The sequence below is a fragment of the Chrysochloris asiatica genome, unplaced genomic scaffold, assembly GCF_000296735.1.
Source record: "Chrysochloris asiatica unplaced genomic scaffold, ChrAsi1.0 scaffold00089, whole genome shotgun sequence".
Lineage (NCBI taxonomy): Eukaryota > Metazoa > Chordata > Mammalia > Afrosoricida > Chrysochloridae > Chrysochloris > Chrysochloris asiatica.
In genome coordinates, this window is record NW_006408607.1 from 5,870,559 (window position 1) to 5,891,297 (window position 20,739).

The 20,739-nt window shown below is 44.0% G+C and overlaps 1 protein-coding gene across 1 annotated transcript in view; it reads left to right on the forward strand.

Annotated features, from left to right (window-relative positions):
- The first annotated feature begins 3,673 nt into the window (after positions 1–3,673).
- The window catches only part of ANAPC4 (anaphase promoting complex subunit 4), a 43,436-nt gene continuing 26,370 nt past the window's right edge, over positions 3,674–20,739 (forward strand). Inside the window, exons 1-9 of the mRNA XM_006866301.1 lie at positions 3,674–3,802; positions 8,914–9,019; positions 11,152–11,284; positions 13,385–13,459; positions 13,605–13,631; positions 13,717–13,761; positions 14,863–14,947; positions 15,792–15,896; positions 18,247–18,330. Of these exons, the coding sequence (XP_006866363.1) occupies positions 3,674–3,802; positions 8,914–9,019; positions 11,152–11,284; positions 13,385–13,459; positions 13,605–13,631; positions 13,717–13,761; positions 14,863–14,947; positions 15,792–15,896; positions 18,247–18,330 (789 nt within the window). The remainder of the gene's footprint in view (positions 3,803–8,913; positions 9,020–11,151; positions 11,285–13,384; positions 13,460–13,604; positions 13,632–13,716; positions 13,762–14,862; positions 14,948–15,791; positions 15,897–18,246; positions 18,331–20,739) is intronic.

Genomic DNA, 20,739 nt, shown 5'->3' on the forward strand with positions numbered 1-20,739 from the left:
TTAATTTTGCTCACAAGGAACCTATACACAGACAAAGGAGTCATTCGAACAGAACACTGAATGGTATAAAATCAGGAAAGGTGTGTGCCAGGGTTGTATCTTTTCACCATAATTGTTCAATCTGTATGATTAGCAAATAATCTGTGAAGCTGAATTATATGAAGAATGTGGCATCACGATTGGAGGAAGACTCATTAAAAACCTACAATATACAGATGACATAACCTTGTTTGCTGAGAACGAAGGACTTGAAATACTGATGAAGATCAAAGACTATAGCCTTCAGTATGGATTGTACCTCAATGTACAGAAAACAAAAATCCTCACACCAGGACAAATACATAACTATGATAAATGGAAAAGATGGAAGTTGTCCAAAACTTCATTTTGCTAGGATACACAATCAACACTCATGGAAGCAGTAGTTAAGAAATCAAACTATGCATTGGCAAATCTGCTGCAAAATACTTCTTTTAAGTGTACAAGAGCAAAGATGTCTGAGCACTAAGGTGCGCCTGACCCAAGCCATGGTATTTTCAATAGCTTCATATGCATGTTGGGCAATGAATACGGAAAACTGGAAAAGAATCGATGCATTTGAATTCTGGTGTTGGCGAAGAATATGGAAAGTGCCATGGACTGCCAGAAGAACAAACAAATTTCTCTTGGAAGAAGTCCAGCCAGAATTCTTCTTAGATGTGACTATGGTAAGAGTCTCTCATACTTTGGATGTGTTGTTAGAAGGGACCAGTCCCTGGAGAAGGGCATCATGCTTAGTAAAATGGAGGGTCAGGGAAAAAGAAGACCACTCCCCCTCCCAAAGATGGACTGATACAGTGGCAACAGTGAGCTTAGCCCTAACAATTATGAGGACGGTGCAGAACAGGACCGTGTTTTGTTCTGTTGTGTGTGTTCCTAGGATTGCTATGAGTCAGAACTAACTTGACACACCTAACAACAACAACAACAACAACAACAACAACAACAACAACAACTCAACCAAGTACACTGATACAGAGGCTGCAACAATAGCCTTACAGGATGATACTGAAGATGACACAAAACCAGACACTTTCTTTCTCTTTGTACACAGGGCCACTGTGAGTCAAACAACTTGAGGGCATCTAACAACAATGATCAACAGGAACTCTGGTGGTACAGTGGTTAAGCGCTTGGCTGTTAACACAAAGGTTGGCCGTTTGAACCCACGTAGCAGCTCCTCAGGAGAAAGACTCGGTGATTTGCTCCAGTAAAGAGTAAATCTGGACAAACCAAACCTGTTTTCACCAAGTCAACTGCAGTAGAACTTTGTCCTATGGGATTGGTATGAGTTGGAATCAACTTGTAAACACAGAACAACAACATAACTTAATAAGCTGTGAGGTTGAAATGAAATAAGGAATCAACTAATATTTGTATCGCCGAGGTTTTAGAGCTGAGCTTCCCCTTTGCTGCATGTTGGAATCCTGAAGGAGGTCTCATGTATTAACGATGAGCTGGGAGCAGATACATGAATAGACATGCAGGCTGAGCGGGAATGGGAGGAACAGTGAAAGTGTACACATGAATATGTATCAGTCTGACGAAGATATTTGCTAATGAATATTTACCTTTGCTGCAAACATGTCCATGAATGTAATGGAGCATACAGGGAATAAAGGTACGAAAACGTCTTAGACATAACCAAACACCTTGCGGTAAAGAGTCACTGGGCCTGAGGGCTCAGGAACATAGTCATGGGGGACACCATGGTATATTGGCATAATATAACCCACAAAGACAATGTTCTGCACCCAATTTAGTGAGCAGCAATTGGACTCTTAAAAACTTGTGAGTGGCCATGTAAGTTGCAACTTTTAGTCTCTCCCTGACTGGAGTGAAGAAAATTCAAGACTTAAGGTAACAGTTAGCTCAAAGGGCTAATGGATCACTTGAGCATCCGCCCTCATGACGCTGAGACCAGAAGAACTAAGGGACCATATTAGAGAGTTCTGGGTAAAGTGTAAGAAAAATATGGAACAAAACTCAAAATCATAAAGTAAAAAAAAAAGGACCAGACTTACTGTTGTTAAGTGCTGTAGAGTTGGTTCCAACTCATAGTGACCCTGTACAGGATTCCTGAGGAGCAGCTGGTGGGATTGAACTGCTGAAACACAGACCTTTTTGTTTATGGTCCTGCTCCACAAGATAGAAATTGATGGAACTCCTGACACTATGGCCCTTAGTCACCCTTCCAGTCTTAGAAATAAACTCACTTCCACGGTTGAATTTTCAGCCAAATAGACAGGTGTGGCACTGTGGGTTAATGCGCTTTGTCGTTTGAACCGCAAAGTCGGGGGTTCAAGCTCACCAACCGCTCCTCGGAAACCCTATACAGGGCCGCTATGGGTGGGAGTTGACTCGATGGCACTAAACAACAACAACAACAACAACAACATAACGGGAACAAATCACTAGGGAAGCACATACGTCTTATTTGATATCCAATGGGCAGCGTTTACCCAAGGACAACATTCAGAAGGATTAGGAAAGAAGGAAGGATGGAATCAGGAAACACTGGGAGGAAGTAGGAAAAATGATGTTACCTTGTGGGGATTGTAATCAAGCACATCAAATTTACACAAATTGTTGAATGGAAAATTAAGCTGCTCTCTAAACCAATTCACACACACACGAACAGGGTCTCAGAGTCCTCGTGTGGCACTGTAGGATAAACACTGGACTGCAAGGTTGGTTTGAACCGCAAGGTCTTTGATTCAACCCACTAGCTGCTCCTGTAAACAGGGTTGCTTTGAGTTGGAACTGACTGGATGGCACTTAACAACATGACCTTTTATAAGTAGATAGCCAGACCTTTCTACCTATACACCTCGGGGTGGATCCAAACCAACTTTTCCGCTAGTAGCCAAATGCTTAGCCATTTACGCCACCAAGAAGCTCCTGTAGGGGCTTATGTGAATTGGTTGGGAATGCTACCTGGGCAAGAGGGACTTTGCAACCTCTCCAGGTAGAGATGCCACATTTGTGAGGATGAGGCAGAGCTGGGCAGGGAGGTGGCACCTACTTCCGGACATCTAGCCATCTAACCAGGTCTACCGGGTAACTAGAACAGATCCGGTTGCTTATAGATTGTCAAAGGAGGGTTTGGCTGGCCAGGTCTTCAAATTTACATTCCTTTTCTTTTTTCAGTTATCTCTGAGGCCTTAGCCTTAAATATCTGTCACTTCGCCCCTATAAGCGGATTTCCAGAAAAATAGGGGCGATCCGCGGGATGCGCGCTCAAACACTTGCATAGACATCACCCAAAGGCTGGGAGAGGGCGCGTCCCAGTTCCCGACTCGCGCTCCAGCTCGCTCCCGCCCGGCCCGCCTCCTTCCTCTCGCGAGGAAGTCTCGCCGCCGGAAGTGCCCGGCGCGCGCGCGCGCGCGCGCGAGCGCGGCGGCAGGGCGGTAGGAGGCGCGGACTGGCCGCCGGCTGCAGGAGGGAGAACCCTCACACTTGTGGGGTGTGGGCCGCCGACGGGGAAGTTCGCTGGTTCGCTCCTCGCTCGGAGCTCCCTGCGAAAGGCTGGGACCAAGGCGGCCCTCGCAGCCCTCGTAGGCCGGGGGGCTTCACGGGCCCGCGGGGCTGCTGCTGTCCGCCTCATCTGGGGTGTTGTTGCAGGAGCGGCCCCATGTTGCGCTTTCCGACCTGTTTCCCGTCTTTCCGGGTGGTGGGAGAGAAGCAGTTACCGCAGGAGATCATTTTCCTGGTTTGGTCTCCCAAGCGGGACCTCATAGCTTTGGCCAACACAGCGGGCGAGGTAAGTGAGCAGGTGGGCAGCCCCCCGTGGCATGGCCTGCCCCCGGTGGGGGCCCAGAACACAACCCGCTCGAACCTCAGTTTCCCCTTCTGTAGACGTGATGGACCACATTCCCTGCCCGGCCCCTCCGTCCCAGGCCAGCTGTAAACTACACAGTAAAGTAGAAAGGGTAAAGGAGCCCCGGGTGCCCTAAACGGTCCACCAGAGGCACCTCGGAAAAAAGGCCTGGCTGTCAGCTTCCGAAAGGCTACAGCTCTGAACACTATGGAGCAGGTCTCTGTACACATGGGTTTGCTGTGAGTCGAAATTGACTCTGTGGCCATCCATTTGGTTCCTACTTTATAGCGACTCAGTAATAGGATTTCCAAGAGCAGCTGGTGGGTTTGAACAACCAACGTTTCAGGTACAAGTCCAGTGCTTATCCTACAGTGACACACCAGGGCTCCACAACATGTTGGTTAGTGCTGTTGAGTCAAATCAACTCAGAGCAACTCTGAATAGGGTTTCCAAGAAGCGGCTGGTGAGTTTGAACCATCAACATTGTGGTTCAAACCTACCTTTGTGTTAACAGCCGGACTTATAACTACTACACTACAGGGCCATCTAAAAACCCTGTGTTGTTAAGTGCCATCTGTCTAGTCGTGTCTGACCCATGGCGACCCTGGATAGGGTGTCCAAGGAGCAACTGGTGGGTTTGAACTGCCAACCATGTGGTCCACAGTCCAGTACTGATCCTACATTGCCACACCAGGAGTCCAACGACCCTCTGGTTGTTTTGTTGGTTATGTGCCATGGAGTCGGTTCTGACTTATAGTGACTCTGTATAGTGTTTCCGAGACTGTAAGTCTTTATAGGAGCAGAAAGCCTCCTCGTTCTCTCATGAAACAACTGGTAGTTTCAAACTGCTGACTTTGAAGTTAGCAGTCCTACTCATTACCACTACGCTACCAGAGCTCCTTAAGGACCCTGTAGGGCAGAGTGTAACTAACTGCTCCATAGGGAGGTTGAGGTTGGAAATCTTCATAGGAGCAGACAGCCTGGAGCAGCTGGTGAATTTGAACCTCAGACTCTGGGGTTAGCAGTCTAGTGCTTAACCAACAGCACCTCCAAGACTCCTTGCATATATATCAGTTATTGATGTCTTTATGCCTGCTTTTGTTATTTTGTTACCTAGCACAGTCATACAGTTCTACATCCTCAAGTTAACCCTCTCTTGCTGATGTATTTGCTAAAAGGATATCTTTTAAAGCCCCGTTGTATGTCATGAGCTAGACAGGAGATCCACAGACCTTGCCCCAAGGTGCTTACAGCTTTGTAGCCAAAGAAAGATGAGTTATAATTGTCAGACTTTTAGCTGCAAATGACCACTAGCTATCACAGGCCAGTTTTAAGAATTTACGTTCATTGTCCAAGTTTTGTACTCGGGCTTGACTAGCCACCTGGTGGCTCTCCCTGCCCCCATCCCCCCATAAAAAATCCTGTAAATTGAGTAAGGGAGTGGTGATACACCAGTGCTTGCCAGAATGTGCAAGAGTGTTGTCAGTTGGCATTTTTTTGATTCATGTTACGTTATGCTTCATCAACTATAACCCCATTGTATCCAACTTTCTGTTGAGATTTCCTATTGCCTGGCAGTCATCTTGTAAGGAAACCTTCACCTGTCTATTTGCCCTCCTCTGGCCTCTCAGCAGTTTTCTTGGTAGATTTTGTGCCACATTAGTCTCGTGCGTGCATCTGGTGCGTGTAGCCAAGTTTGGAAAGTAGATGGTCAGGAACTGTAGCAGCCAGCAAAAGTGCAGTACCATGTTACCTGCCATGAGCCATCAGCATGGTAATAAGGTCTTGTTTCCCCAGGCCTGTCACCAACTCTCCTGTGCCCTTTGCTAGGATGTGCCGTAGCTGTCATGGTTCCAGATAAAGTACAGGGCTTTCTGTCACGGCAACAGGAAGGTAGATACAGAGAGAAGTTTTCATTGCAAGCAGCGGGGTGGAAGTGTGAGCAGATGCTTGCTGCCTCCCATTTTCTTAGTGAAGGAATAAGCAAGGGCCTTCGCCTAAGAGCTAGAATGGAGGAGAAAGTGCTGGAAGTTAGAGAATGAGCTAGGTAAAAGCTAACAAGGTATGTTGTTGTTAAGTGCCCTCGAGTGGGTTCCAACTCATAGCGAACCTGAATAGGGTTTCCGAGGAGTGACTGGTGAGTTTGAACTGCTAATCTTGTGGTTCAAACGGACCTTGAGGTCCAGTACTTACCCTCCATTGCCAAAAGGCACGTGGACTAGGGTCATTAAGAAGCACATGAGATTGGTGATGGTGTAATTTAAGGAGCTTTGGGAGTGTAGTGGTTACAAGTTGGACTTCTAACCTCCAAGTCTGCAGTTCGAAACTACCAGCCATTCTGTGGGAGAGAGATGAGAATTTCAGCTCCCATAAAGATTTATAGCATCAAAAACCCTGTGCAACCATGAGCCACACAACCACCCCCAGCAGTTTGAAGGAGGGCCAGTAGAATTCTTGCCTCCCAGGTAGGAGACCTGAACTCACCTCCTGGCCAAAGCACAGCGGGGGCTGGCATGGAGGTATGATGTTGACCGGGTTTCAGTGGAGCCTCCAGACTGACAAACTAGGAGGAAAGGCCTGGTAATCTTCTGCTGTCACGTCAGCTGGTAAAAACCCTTCAGCTAACAGCCATCCCATCTCATAGTGAGATAAGGCACCAGGAGTCTGAGCCAGCCTAGCAACTCACAACAACATCCATTGGAGGTAACCAGTGAGCATGGTGTCAGTTGTGGTCAGCTGTGTGTGCGCAGGCCTGGCTGGGTTTAACCACAGTTGTTTTGCTGGTATGGCAAGGCAACAGAGAAGCAGGGGTTGTTGTTAAGTGTTGTTGAGTCGGTCCCAACTAAGCGACCCTGTGTAGGATTTCCAAGGAGCGGCTGGTAAGTTTGAACCATCGACCTTGCAGTTCAAACCAACCTGGTCGATCGCTTACCCTACAGCGCCATACCAGGACTCTGGGGTCGGAACTTGATGAGAGTGCCTTGCTTTTGGGGATCTCAAGTTTTCCTTACCACTTTACTGTCAGTCATTTCAATGGGAAGTGTTGGAGATTGGCTTGTCTGCCAGGTGTCTGCCTCACCCAGCTGTCTTGGCTTTCACAGGGCTCACAGTAATGGGCTGAGGATGGACGGGAGGGAGGACGTGTTGTGGGAATAACAGTGACTGGTGTATGGTGAGGTTGAAGGAGTGGTGTGGCGCTGTAGGATAAATACTAGACCACAAGCTGTGAATTGCAAGGTTGGTGGTTCAAACTCAGCAGCCATTCCCCGGAAACTCTATACAGGGTTGCTACAAGTCAGAACTGACTCGATAGCACTTAACAAAAACTATTAGTAAGAGTGAGCTGGAAAGCAAGAGATGGTTGGTGGGAGTGGGAAGCAGATTATTGTGACGTTGCAGTTGTTGCCTCTGATGAAGTCAAAAGTGTGACCTTAGGAGAGGCTGAGCTAAGATCAAAGACGATCCCCGGAGGACGGGCAGTTGAGAAATGTGAAAACCCTAGGCCCTTTGGGGCTTGAAGTGACCAGGGATGATGAGGACGAAAAGCCGAGTAACCGCAGCACTGCTCTAAGAAATGACAAGAATGGCCCGAGGGCCTGGAGATGAAGCTGTGAAGAGGCACACTGGATAGGATCCTCTGGTTGTGTGCAGCTCCAGGTGTAGGATTTTAAGAAGAGAAGAAAAAGGGCCCAGAGACCGTGGGGTGTCTTCAGGACGCCTACTCCATCTCCTAGGACACCATGGAGGACAGGCTTAGGGGAGAGACTGAGGGCTGGATTCCACAGGGCACAGCGGAGGGCATTGGAGAAACGCTGGCTGGGGCATGGAGTATAGGAATGAGCCGATTCCATCTAGAGGGTGAGGAACCCTGACTCCACGTGGTGACCAGTGTAACCAGAGCGAGGTGTGTCGGGATGGTGGTGCAGCTGTGAGTATGGGGAGCTAGGAGTGTGGGAGGTGTGTCCAACAATGCACGTGGTTCTGAAGTCCTTTCTAACTTCGTTTCACTGGTTGTATAGAGGCTGGAGGAGTCCTGGTGTGGTACTGTAAGGTCAGCACTGGACTGCTAACCACAGGGTTAGCAGTTCAAACCCACTAACCCCTCCTTGGAAATGCTATACAGCGTCTCAGTGAGTTGGAACTGACTCATGGTGTAGCACTGTAGGATAAGCACCAGACAGCTAACTGCAAGGTTGATGGTTCAAACCCACCAGCTGCTCCTCGGAAATCCTATACAGGGTGACTATGAGTCGGAACCAACTCAAGGGCACTTACGGACAACAACAACAAGAAGTGACTTCTCTGTCTGCATGGTATCAATAGTTAACATGCTCAACTGCTAACAGAAAAGTTGGAAGTTCAAATCTACTTCTTAATAATCAGCAGTGAAAACCCTATGGAATACAGTTCTGTTTGGATGCCCATGAGGTCTCCATGAGTTGGAATTGGCTCAACGGCAGCTGGTCCTGATAAGTGACCGATTTAAAAATCCATGGCTAGTAAGCCACACATCCCAATTTGTCTGATTGCAAGGCTAGAGCTACTGGACTGTATTGTTGTTAGATGCCCTCGAGTTGATTCCATCTCACAGCAACCTCATGTGACAGTAGAAACTTCCATAAGCATTTCGCTGTATTGTTGTTAAAGTGCTACTGAGTTGGATCCGACTTTTAATGACTTTGTATCAGGTCCCTTTTGTTGTTGTTAGGTGACATTGAGTTAGTACTGATGCAATAGCGACCCTATGCATAGCAGAACGAAACACTGTCCGGTCCTGGACCAACCTCACAATTGTTGCCACGCTCGAGCCCATTGATGCTGCCTGCCACTTGGCCAATCCATTTCGCTGGGGGTCTTCCTCTTTTTCTCTGACCTTCCATCTTACCAAACATGATATCCTTCTCCAGTGACTGATCCCTCCTGACAATATGTCTGAAGTCTGAGAGATCTATTAAAGAAATGGTTATTTAAAAGCATTCTGCAGTGAATCAAGATCTGTTTTATTTCTGGACCTTGTGTTTTTATTTCATGCCATTATATCTGTTTTGTTGTAGGTTTTACTTCATCGACTTGCAAGTTTCCACCGGGTCTGGAGTTTCCCTCCAAATGAAAATACAGGAAAGGAAGTGACCTGCCTTGCCTGGAGACCAGATGGCAAACGTAATGATTGTCTCATAAACATTGTATTGTTGTTACTACCAAAGACTTGTCTGTAAAGAAAGCTTATTTCCAGAAATAATTTACTGGAATTTTATATAGTAGAATTTTAAATACCAGTCTGGGGATTTTGTTTTAGGTTTAACTTTTTTTTTTTCATAGAACCTGGATTAATGCTATCATCTCATTTCTTGGCAAAGGTAACTCTAAAATGAAAGTCTGATGAACTCCAAGGTGGGCAGTTCAATATTTTATGCATTTATCATAATGAGGTAACTTAGTGATCCGGTTGTGAGAGCTTTTGTTTCTTTTATGTTGAGGTTGGTCCACATAGAAAGCTGCAGTCTTTGGTCTTCATCCGCTTATGGTTGAGTACTGACCCGACAGTGCCACACCAGGACTATAACCTTGAGTAGATCCCACCCTAATTTAGAAATATCTCAAGAATAAGATTTGACTCATTGAACACTAATGACCAAAGACCACTCAAGTGATGGGATGACATCAAGGACATCATACATGAAGAAAGCAAAAGGTCATTAAAAGACAGGAAGGAAAGAAAAGACTAAATGGATGTTAGCAGAGACTCTGAAACTTGTCTTTGAATGTAGAATAGTTAAATTGAAAGCATTGGTGAAAAACTAGCCTCAACACTAAACAGGGGTGTCAGCAAAGGGAGACAGCTCTGGAAGTGCTTCTCAGCTCTACCAAGAAACTGGGAACCTGGCCAGCTGACTGAAAGAGATCCATATTTGTGCCCATTCCACAGAAAGGTGGTCCAACACAATGTAGAAATTACCAAGCAATACCATTAACATTGTACACAAGCAGAGTTTACTGAAGACAATTAAAAAATGGTTCTAGCAGTACATTGACAGAGTTGTGAGAAATTCAGTTTGAATTTAGAAGAGGACGTGAAATGGGGGCTATTTCTGCTTATGTCAGCTAAAAGCAGAAAATACCACAAAGACATTTAAGTTTGTTTTATTGGCTAGGCAAAGGCATTTGATCATAACAGATTATGAGTAACAGTGCTAAGACTGGGAATTTCAAAACACTTAATTTTGCTCGTGAGGAACATGTAGACAAACCAAGAGGAGTCATTTCAACAGAACAAGAGGATACTACATGAGATCAAATCCAGACAGGTGTGTGTCGGATTGTATCCTTTCATTATACTTATTCATTCAGTCTGTACGTTGGGCTAATTATCTGAGAAATTGGGCTAGAGGCATCAGGATTAGAGGAGTACTCATTAACTTCCAATATGTGTATGACATAATCTTGTTTACTTAAAGTGAAGAGAATGAAGATCAAAGACTGTAGCTCTTTGTGTGGACCGTACCTCAACATAAAGGAAACAAGAGCTCTTCCAGCAGCTGGTTCCATAAGCTACCTCATCACGATAAATGGAGAAAATATTGATGTTTTCTTGGATCCATGATGAACATCCATGGAGGCAGGAGTTAAGAAACCAAACAATGTATTGCATTGGGCAAATCTGTTGCAAAAGACCTCTTTAAAGTGCTAAAAAAGCAAGAATTCACTTTGAGGACTAAGGTGCACCTGTTGCTGGCCATGAGATTTTTCAGTCACCTCATGTGCATGTGAAAGCTGGACAAGGAGTAGATGGCAGAGGTCAGTAGGTGATGACTTGGTAAGAAGGTACTAGAGAGGAGCGCTGTGTTTTCTGCTTGACACGGTTCCACCCAGAGACAAGTAAGGTAATAAGCACAGTACAGTAGCTTGCTCGTGAACATTCAAGCACTAGAGAATAACCTTAGAAAAGAGTGTAGTTGTGTGTGCCATGAGATCAATATCGACTCAGGTACCTTATCTGACAGGGTAGAACTGCCGCATTTCTCACAGGTCTTAATCTTACAAGTATTGTTGTTAAGGGCCCTCGATTAGTTTCAACTCATAGCCACCCTCTATAGGGTTTCCGAGGAGCAGGTGGTGAGTTTGATCTGGTTTTTGAAAATAATGATTTAAAGGAAGGATTTTTATGTCAAGTGATTTCTATGATTAAGATACTTTTAAAATAATAAAACTGAGCAATAAGTGAAAGGCTTAACTTTTTTCCCCAGGTGTTACACTAAGTGATTCTGATTATTTTTTTTCTCATCTTGTTTTAGTTTTGGCCTTTGCTCTTGCTGACACCAAAAAAATTGTTTTGTGTGATGTGGAGAAACCTGAGAGCTTGCATTCCTTTTCCGTGGAGGCTCCCGTTTCTTGTATGCATTGGATGGAAGTGACAGCAGAAAGCAGGTAGAATAAGGAAGAAGGAAGCTCCGGAGGCGCCGTAGAAGTAGAATGGTGGTAGGGTTGTCTTTTTAAAGAGAAACCTGAAGTGTTGAATGGTCTGTAGATCTGATTCATCAGTAGATACGTTCATCACATTTTACATTTACAAGTTTACATAGATGGCTTTCCTTTTTTTTTTTTTGTTTTCAATTGCTTTATTAGACATTTTCTTTTTTCCTGCAGTAATGTATTAGTGACCAACTTTTTTTTTTTTTTCTTTTCTTTGAATTACTTTTAGTATTTGACATCAAAGATTTATTCTTTAAAATGTTGTTGTTCTTGTTAAGTACTGTGGAGTTGGTTCCGACTCATAGTGACCCTGCACAGTGTTTCCGAGGCTGTAAATCTTTACGGGAGCAGAAAGCTTCATCTTTCTCCCACGGAACTGCTGATAGTTTCGAACTGCTGACCTTGCGGTTCATAGCCCGATTCATAACCACTACGCTACTAGAGCTCCTTATTCTTTCAAATAACGTTAGTTAAAATGACTGCCTAGCAGGTTGAGGTTCTGTTTCTCTTTTTGCTATATGATTCGTCTGGAACTGGGTGAGTGTGTCTTGGTAAATGCTGTTGGAGTATTAACGTGCTGAGTGGGGTTCCTTCTGTGTTCATAGTGCCTGACAGTTTCCATGTTTCATGAAAATGATTTTTTCTTAGTCTGAGTGGTCAGTGAAGATGGTCTAAAGGACCACTAGGTCTTACGAATACTGTTAAAAATATCTTTATTGTTTGGGGGCGGGGGATGCTTTCCACTTTGCTCCCATTCTATTTACATCCATTACGTTTGTAGCAAATGTGTTTGTCAGTCCTGACGATGTTGCCAGCTTTCCTCAGGGGCTTTCAGAGAATCAGACAGCGAGGTTCTAACCCTACTAGGCCCTGAGATTGGCTGGGGCTGACCCAGAGTGGTGTGTCTCCCGATGGGGGTGGGAGCGTATGGAGGGCAGCTGGAGCAGAGTCTGTCACAGTTTGTAGCCTGGTCAGTCACCTGCCAGCTGCATTCGTAACTTACATAGACGCTCCCTGGAGAGCACGCCAGGCTCTTTCAGGCTCCTTGATGTTGGATTGGGAAACACTCTTGTCAATTGACTATGTTTTCCACTTGCTTACTCATTTAAATATTTCCTGGTTTTTTTGGAGGTAGAATTTAGAAATAAAAGAGCAAAGTAGACTATTTGACAGTGTGTACGTGATACAGATCCACTGGCGTACGAAGCCATGACCATTGCCTTCCAGTCTTCCGTGACTCCCAGTGACCCTGGAGGACAGAGTGGAACTCCTCTCTAGGGTTTCCTAAACTCCACTCTCTAGGGGAGCAGAACTCCAGATCTGTTCACCCACTTTCAGTGTACCACCGAATACTTCACCACTGTCCCCCTGGGGCTCCTTAGGTAAGCCATAGGAATCATGATTAATCATATCATCATTGCAGTTGTCTTTAAAATGACTCTCAGTACTCAGATGCTTAGTGGGGCTTCTTAGGTGCTTTTAAACCATAAGCTCAGTGTCTGAGTCCTTAAAAGTGAGAGTATAAGGAACCTGGAAGGGGAGTGTGATCTGTGTTCGATGGCTAACTGAAGGGGCAGTCATTTGAATCCACCAGTCCCTCCAAGGGAAAAAGATGTGGTCGTCTACTTCTATAAAGGTGGGCAGCCTTGGAAACCGTTCGGGGGCAACTGTGCTCTGTCCTGCACGGTCACTATGAATATGAGTCAGAAGCAACTCTCTGCAGGTGGTTTTGATATTGTGTTTATCTGATGCTGAGGAAATGGTAAGCATTTTCTCAGCATCAGATAAACGCAGTATCAAAATCATAAATGCAGTAGTAAGGTGAAGTGGTAGTTTCATTGCTTTTCCTTTTAAACAAAGAACTTCCTACTTTTCTCCTGTTTGCATTTGTCATCATCACTATTTCATAAAGGCAAATGTTGTGGCGTTTGTTTATTTGGTAATATTATAGAACGGGGCATCCTTTAAAAAAGTAAGAATTGTTCATGAAAAAGGCAGTAAAGTCTTTGTTGGTTTGTAATGCTTGTCTTGTCTCTCTCTCTGCCCGCTTCTTAGTGTTCTCACATCCTTCTATAATGCTGAGGATGAATCAAATCTTCTCTTACCTAAACTACCCACGTTGCCCAAAAAGTAAGTATCAGCGTTTAATTTCTCTGGAATTAATATTTTAGATTCCCCCCTTTACTCTTATCATTTATGAGACAGTTTATTATAAGTTTTCGAAAAGAAAGTTCTGTTGAGAAAATGTCTTTCCCTAATCTGTGTTTTTCTTTAGTTATAGCAGCACCTCCAAAATATTTAGGTAAGATGCATCTTTTTTTTAAGCTAGATAATCTTTTATTATTTGACATTTGTTGAAAGATAACTTGATTGTTTTTATATTTCAGTGAAGAAAATTCTGATGAAATTATTAAGCTCTTGGGAGATGTCAGGTAAATCATGCATGCATCTTAACACTTACTGTTGTTAGTTTAGGGTTTCTAAGGTTGTAAATCTGCGGGAGCAGAAAGCCTCGTCTTTCTCCCTTGGAGTTGCTGGTGGCTCAAACTGCTAACCAGGGGTGGTTTGCAGTCCAGTGCTTATCCCATGTCTTAACGAGCAAGTTTAGTATCTTTAAAGTTGGTATTTGACATTTGAGGCCATTTCAAGATCAAGCTCTTTATTTGTCTTGTGATCTCACTGCTGACACTGACAACCCCGAACAGTACACAGTCATCACTGTCTGTTATTTGCTTGTTTTATTGTTTGGTCTTTAGTTTTGTTAAGTAAAGGAGGATGATAGATGTGCTAGAGTTTCCAAAATTTACATCTAAATATTTAAGTTCTTTAAGCCCATTAAAGACCAATGTGGCAATGATTGTGTGCATAGGGTCATTATGAATTGATACCAAGTGGATGGCACCTAACAACAATAAGAAGAAGCCCATTAACACATTTAATACCATTACTATGGTTAGGTGCTATCCAGTGGGTGTTAACTCTTAGCAGCCCATGCAGACCAGAATGAAACATTTCCTGGTCGTTAGCCAGCCTCACAGTTGTTCTGTTTGAGCCCATTATTGCAGCCACTGTGTCATTCCATCTCACTGAGGAACTTCCTCTTCTCCTCTGACCCTCCACTTTACCCAGGCATCATCCTTCTCTAGGGACAGGTCCCGCCTGACTTAGTACCGTAGCCATGATAAAACTAGCACTGCGTGTTAGCAGGAAAAGGGTTACACTGTGTTACTGAGAGTATGTTAAGACAATTGCTGTTAAAATGATACATTCTTATTTTTGCTGTAAACTGTTTTTTGTTTTTTTTTTAGCTAGATGAAGTATATGTTTTTTCTTTAGGTAAAAAGGAATAAGCCCACTATGATTGCTCATGGAGCACGAGCCAGGCTTGGTTGGGCTGTTTTCAGCTCCCTGCAGGAGAGCTCTATTTAGCATGTAGATTAGGTGGGAGCAGCAACCGTTTAGACCTGGGTGTAAAGAGTCGGCTTGTCTCTGTGGTTGATTACGCCTCAACTTGCTGCCTCGTTTTTCATTAGGCTTAATATTCTTGTCCTTGGAGGAAGCTCTGGATTTATTGAGCTTTATGCTTACGGAATGTTCAAAATTGCTCGAGTCACAGGGGTAAGTTTTCCTTTAAAATTTTCTATATCATTTCTCTGAGATTGTAAAAGTTCATTGGTTTATGGAAATAGAATACAACTTAGAATTTTTTTTTTTTCAGTTTAAACTATTAAAATGATGAGTTCTTGAACGTTCAAAGGATATTTTCTTGCTATGAAAAGTCTTTACAAAATGATGTGTGTGTTCATAAAAATTGGGGACTGCTAGTGAATTTTAGCTTGTATTTTAATAAACAGAACGATTGTCATAATACTCTGGATTCTGATGGAGAGTTTTTCTGGCCTGTGGTAGGTAACAGCTGCTTGGTGACAGGAATGTCATGACAGTCACCAGCAACACTCTTGTGCTCACTGCTGAGAAACCATAGTTGCTAAGTCTCAACTCTCTCCATCACGTTTCCATCTTTGCTCTTACGTCTCCCTGAGACCCACTGCCGCTGAGTCCAGTCCCATGCACAGAGACTGTATAGGACAGGATTTCTGGGGCTGGAAATCTTCACTGGAGCAGTCATCCTTATCTCTCTCCTATAGTGGGTTCAAATCACAGACCTTCTGGTTAGATCCCAGTGCTTAGCCCAGCGTACCACATGGGTTCCTTTACCATTCCCTAAAGAGGTAGAAAATATTGTAGATTCTGTGGAATATGTTGATAGTTTAATACAGTTGGGATCTTGGATATGTGTGTGTGTGCACCCCCTGGAGATTAGGAAGTGCTGTGCAGGTGGATGCCGGCTTTTATCTGCTGTGTGTTTCTACATTGTAAAATCCCGAGTCCTTCCTGTATTATAAGCAGATACAATCTGGCAGTAATACTAACTATGCTGGGGAATTCGACTGTATTACAGATTGCTGGTACTTGCCTTGCATTATGCTTATCAAGTGATTTGAAATCGTTATCTGTGGTCACAGAGGTTTCAGTTGATGGTGCTTTTGAAGTTTCATACTTTCAGGTGAGTACTGATACCTAGTAACAGTAGAGAGAAGGAAGATACTTGTAATAGATTTTTATTTGCTTTTATCTTTGGATTCTAATGATCATTAAGACAAAACACATCTGTTACTTGGCGTTGCCAGATCTTAGAACTAAAATTGTATTGCAGTGGGTACCATTTCATTGTTCCCTTGGTCCAGTATTATTTTCATAAGAACAGTGCTTTGATGGTCTGTTAATGACCTGGACGATGCCAATTCAACTTTTTGCCACCTGTTTTCTCTAGACTCTGACCCAGTGGTTAATACTGAAAGCTCATGTTTATTAATTGTTTAATATATGCCCGGTACTAAGCTTTCATGGCGTCCTGCTATGGTGCTGTAGGGTACGCCCTGAACTGCTAGCCACAAGGTCTGCAGTTCAGACCGACCAGTTGCACCTTGGAAATGTTACACAGGGTTGCTATGAGCCTGAACGGATTCAATGGCATTTAATAAAGAAACAAACTCAGGTGGTGGTGTGGTGGTGGAGGTTGTGTACCATTGAGTTGGGTCTGACACATAGCGACCCTATATAGGTTTCAGAGGCTGTAAATCTTTATGGGAGCAGAAAGCTTCATTGTTCTCCTGTGGGGTGGCTGGTGGATTTGAACTGCTGACATTACAGTTAGCAGCCCAATGCGTAACCCACTATACCACCGGGGCTCCTTAATTCAGTAGGTGAGACTATTAGTACCCCGATTTCATAGAGAAGTAAATAGGGAACAGGATGCAGAGCATACTCGATGGTGTAGAACTGGAAAGTGGCACTCTTAACTGCACGTTGCCTCTTGCATGAGGTGGCCACTTAATATCAGGAAATACCTTTGCACATTAAGCAAAATCTTCCTAAGATTGTCATTTTTCCAAAGTGCACCCATACTGTCAAAAGTAGAACAACAAGAAGACGGCGATGTGCCGTCTGAATACAACCTTTGTTGTATTCAGAGCTCCAGAGAGCTCTTGACTTCGTGGCTTACTGTAACCATGGTTAATATTCGGAAGGATCCTTGAAAATCTGGTTTCCAGGAGCGTAGTTAGGGCTATAATAAAATGGCTGATGATTTCTGTGGAGTCTGTCAGAGACATTTTTAGTAACAGTTTTATGGGATATAATTTGCATGGCACTAACATATTTCATTTGTATTTATGAATAGCTGATTTCTTTTACATCCTTCAAGAATTTTTATAAACATTTGTGCTTGTGTTTTATGTTCTTTCTAATAGTGTTACAAAAGAGGTTACTCCATGTGTTCTAGGGAGGTAGAGGGGGTGGAATGTGTGCCGTCAGGCAGTGGTGTTCTCTTAGTGTCTGTTGCAGACCGAGTAAGCCTGGTCAGAAGTTCGAGGCCCTATAGGCCCGAGTGTTACAGATTGCAGGCTCTGAGGAAAAAATTCTGGCCACTTGGCAGTTAATAGCAAATTGTTTTTCATCTTAGTGTTCAGTTATATTTATTTAATTCCAAACATGAGCCCTTAATGTCCACAGATAAATGTAATATTTTCCTAAAGCTGAAGACTGTAAAGGTTTCAAAGGTCAAGCCTTTCTCCAAAGGATTAACTGAAAATAGTTTAGCTACTTCACAGTTCTTTGTTCTACAGACAAAAAAGCCATCTTCCCTAAATCTTTCCCAGGTGCAAGTTATTCAGCCAAGTTCCTGAAAACCTGGCTCAGGAAGCCGAAACAGCGGGACTCCGCCCAAGCCTTTTGTCCTTACCTCTCACCTTCCCCCAACTGAGCTCATGGGCTATAGATATGTTAATTGAGCCTGAGAATCCAAGTTGCGGGCCTGGGATTCGAACCAGCGAAGTACGATGTAAAGTTACCTGAATGTCTGGAAAATTACTTATGTTAGCTATACCTTGTCTTAGTCCCTCCCAGCTTGGTGTGAAGCTCCTCCCCTAAATAAAACAGAGGCCCAGGCCAGCCCAGGTGTGCATTACAAGTTGTAGGGCATGCAGTAAAGATTGCAGGGCAGTGAGTTGCTGCCTGCAGAGCCCATGATGCCTGTACTCCCAAGTCTGCCCACCAGTGATGTATCCACCCTGGCTTTGGGGTGTCTCTTTGTCTCCTTCCTTCTGTCTGTCTGTGGATTCTTTCGCTATCCCTATCGCCGCAGGATATCCCCTCCTCATGAACCAAACACTCGTGAACCAAGTTCCTTTGTCGAGGACAGTGTCTGACAAGTGTCTGCACTGGGCTATGCTCAGAGAGAGCAGGGTTCAGATACAGTCTCTGTGACATATGGTTAGAGCTGCTGTAAACCATAGGACTGCTCCTGTTTGATTTTTGAGCTGTCTGGTTGTAACTGTACTTTATTCTTTCTGCAGCTGGAAACCGACCTCCTGTATTCTTTCTTACCTGAGGTGACCCGGATGGCCAGGAAGTTCACTCACATCTCAGCTCTTTTGCAGGTAGTCATGTACCACTTGTTTTATGTGAATATGTGCAATCAGTTTTTGAAGTTCTGTTTAAAAAAAAAAAGGCTTTATTTTATAATACTTCACTGCCCTGCGGTGGTGGTGGTGGTGGTTGTTAAGTGCCATTGAGTTGGTTTCGACTCCTAACAACCCTGTATAGAGTTTTAAAGGAGTGGCTGATGAGTTTGAACCAGCAGTCCTGCAGCGAGCAGTCCAGTGCTTATCCTAAAGTGCCACGCTGTTGTTGTTAAGTGCTGCTGAGTCGATTCCGACCCATAGCAACCCTGTATAGGGTTTCCCAGGAGTAGCTGGTGAACTTGAACCTCCAACTTTGCAGTTCCAATGGCTCTGCAGTAAATATCTGATTGGCTGGTTGTTGTTAAGTGCCGTCAAGTCAGTTCTGACACATAACGACCATATATAGGATTTCTGAGGAGTGGCTGGTGAGTTTGAACTGCTGACCTTGCGATTCAGTGACCTTGCAGTCCAGTGCTTATCCTACAGCACTACACTGGGACTTCTTATATGTCTATATGTGTTGTTGTTGTTAAGTGCCGTCGAATCAGTTCCAACTCACGACGACTCTGTGTAGGGTTTCCGAGGAGAGCTGGTGAGCGTGAACCACTGGCCTTGTGGTTCAAACTGACTTTGCAGTCCAACGCATTAACTCACAGCGGCACACCAGGAGATGTCTAATCTATTGGTTCATTTTATAATCTCCATCAAAGCAGGAAAAGGAATTTATTGAGAGTCTATTTCCATTTACCGGTCTTTACCACTTCAAAGAGAAAAGAACAAAAATACAGTTCAAAACTTTTAAAATATTCCCATAAATGAAAGTTCTATTTTGGACATTTGGCAAGTTTTGCTATAAATAAAGTACGATGGAAAACAGTCATCAGCTTCATAATTAATCGCACTCTAGGTGCTGTGGGTTAATGCGCCAGACTACAAAGCCATTTGCACTTCCAGGTTGGCGGTTCAAGCTCACCAGCTGCTCTTTGGAAACCCTATACAGAGTTGCTATGGGTTGAAACCGACTCGACAGCGCTTAACAACAACAACAACAACAAAAAATATGTTCTTCTTCTGTAGGGTAACAATATGGGTTGGATTCACCCAACTGGTTCCCCTGGGCCACCTTCCGCTCATCTCGGTTGGGGTTGGCTGTGCTTCTCTGGTCTGCTGACTGATTTAAGTTTCCCTCCGTTGAAAAGGTTTTGTCCCGCTCCATACTCCTCAGCTTTCTGCTAGCTAACTCCTGCTTGTTCACATGGTGGTGGCGGTAGGGCTGTCTAGTGAAAGCAGAAACATGCAGAGCACTTGAGACCTTGGACTCAGTTTCTCTTCTGCTGTGAATTTTGGCCTTATTTATTTATAATCTACCAGTCATTTACCTCTTGATCATTAAAGGGTTCTGCATATCTATCTTTCTCTTAATTGTTTAAGGAGTGCAAGTTTACAGAGCATGTTGCTTTCCCTTACAATTTATGGACGTTTTGTTTCATGACATTTGTTGCAGTTCCTTCAGTGTAACAACACTCTGTCCAGTTCTTCCCTGAGCTCCTTATTCCGTCCGTCCTTCTCTCCTTCCCCTTCCTGCCTTCTGAGCATTAGTTGGGGGCACAAGCTGCCCTTCTGTCCTCATGTGGTTGATCACTCTGAGGTGTGTGTTCTGAAGGAGAACTATGGCTTACCTTGCACCTGTCTTTGGTTTCACTGCAAGGTCAGTCTGAAATTTGGAAGGTTTCTGAGGGCCCGGTCTGGGACGTTCCACCAGTCCCTGGCACACCAAGAAGTCTAGCCTTTTGTTTGTTATGATATTTAATTTTGTTATACGTTGTTCACTGAAGATTATTTTAAGGATCCTGTGTTAATATTAAATAGCTGTCCAAACCACATTTTGACATTTAATGTACATTAAAACCTATCTTACATATAAAAAAACGTGAGGATACTTATTTTCCCAGATTGAAGCTATTTTAAGAATGTTTTGTTGTAAAGTTCTAAGAAGCTCTGAAACTTGTATCATCATTTTCAAATGTTGTTAAGTGCTGTGAGGTCAGTTCTGAGTCATAGCGACCCTGTGTAGGGTTCCAGTTAGCAGTGCTTATCCTGGACTTCATGATCGTCTCCTGAGCTCAGAGTGATTGAAAGTAAATTCTGGATTCCTCTGTGATAACTGACAATATTGTTAAGTACTGCTGAGTCAGTTCTGACCCATAGCAACCCTGTATGGGGTTCCCAAGGAGTGGCTGGCTGATGAGCTTGCACTGCTGACCTTATGGTTCAAACTGACTTTACAGTCCAGCGTATTGACCCACAGTGTCACACCAGGATTCCAATTAGCAATAAGAGTACATATGCTAGTTAAGTCATTTGTTGTTGTTGTCAGGTGCCATC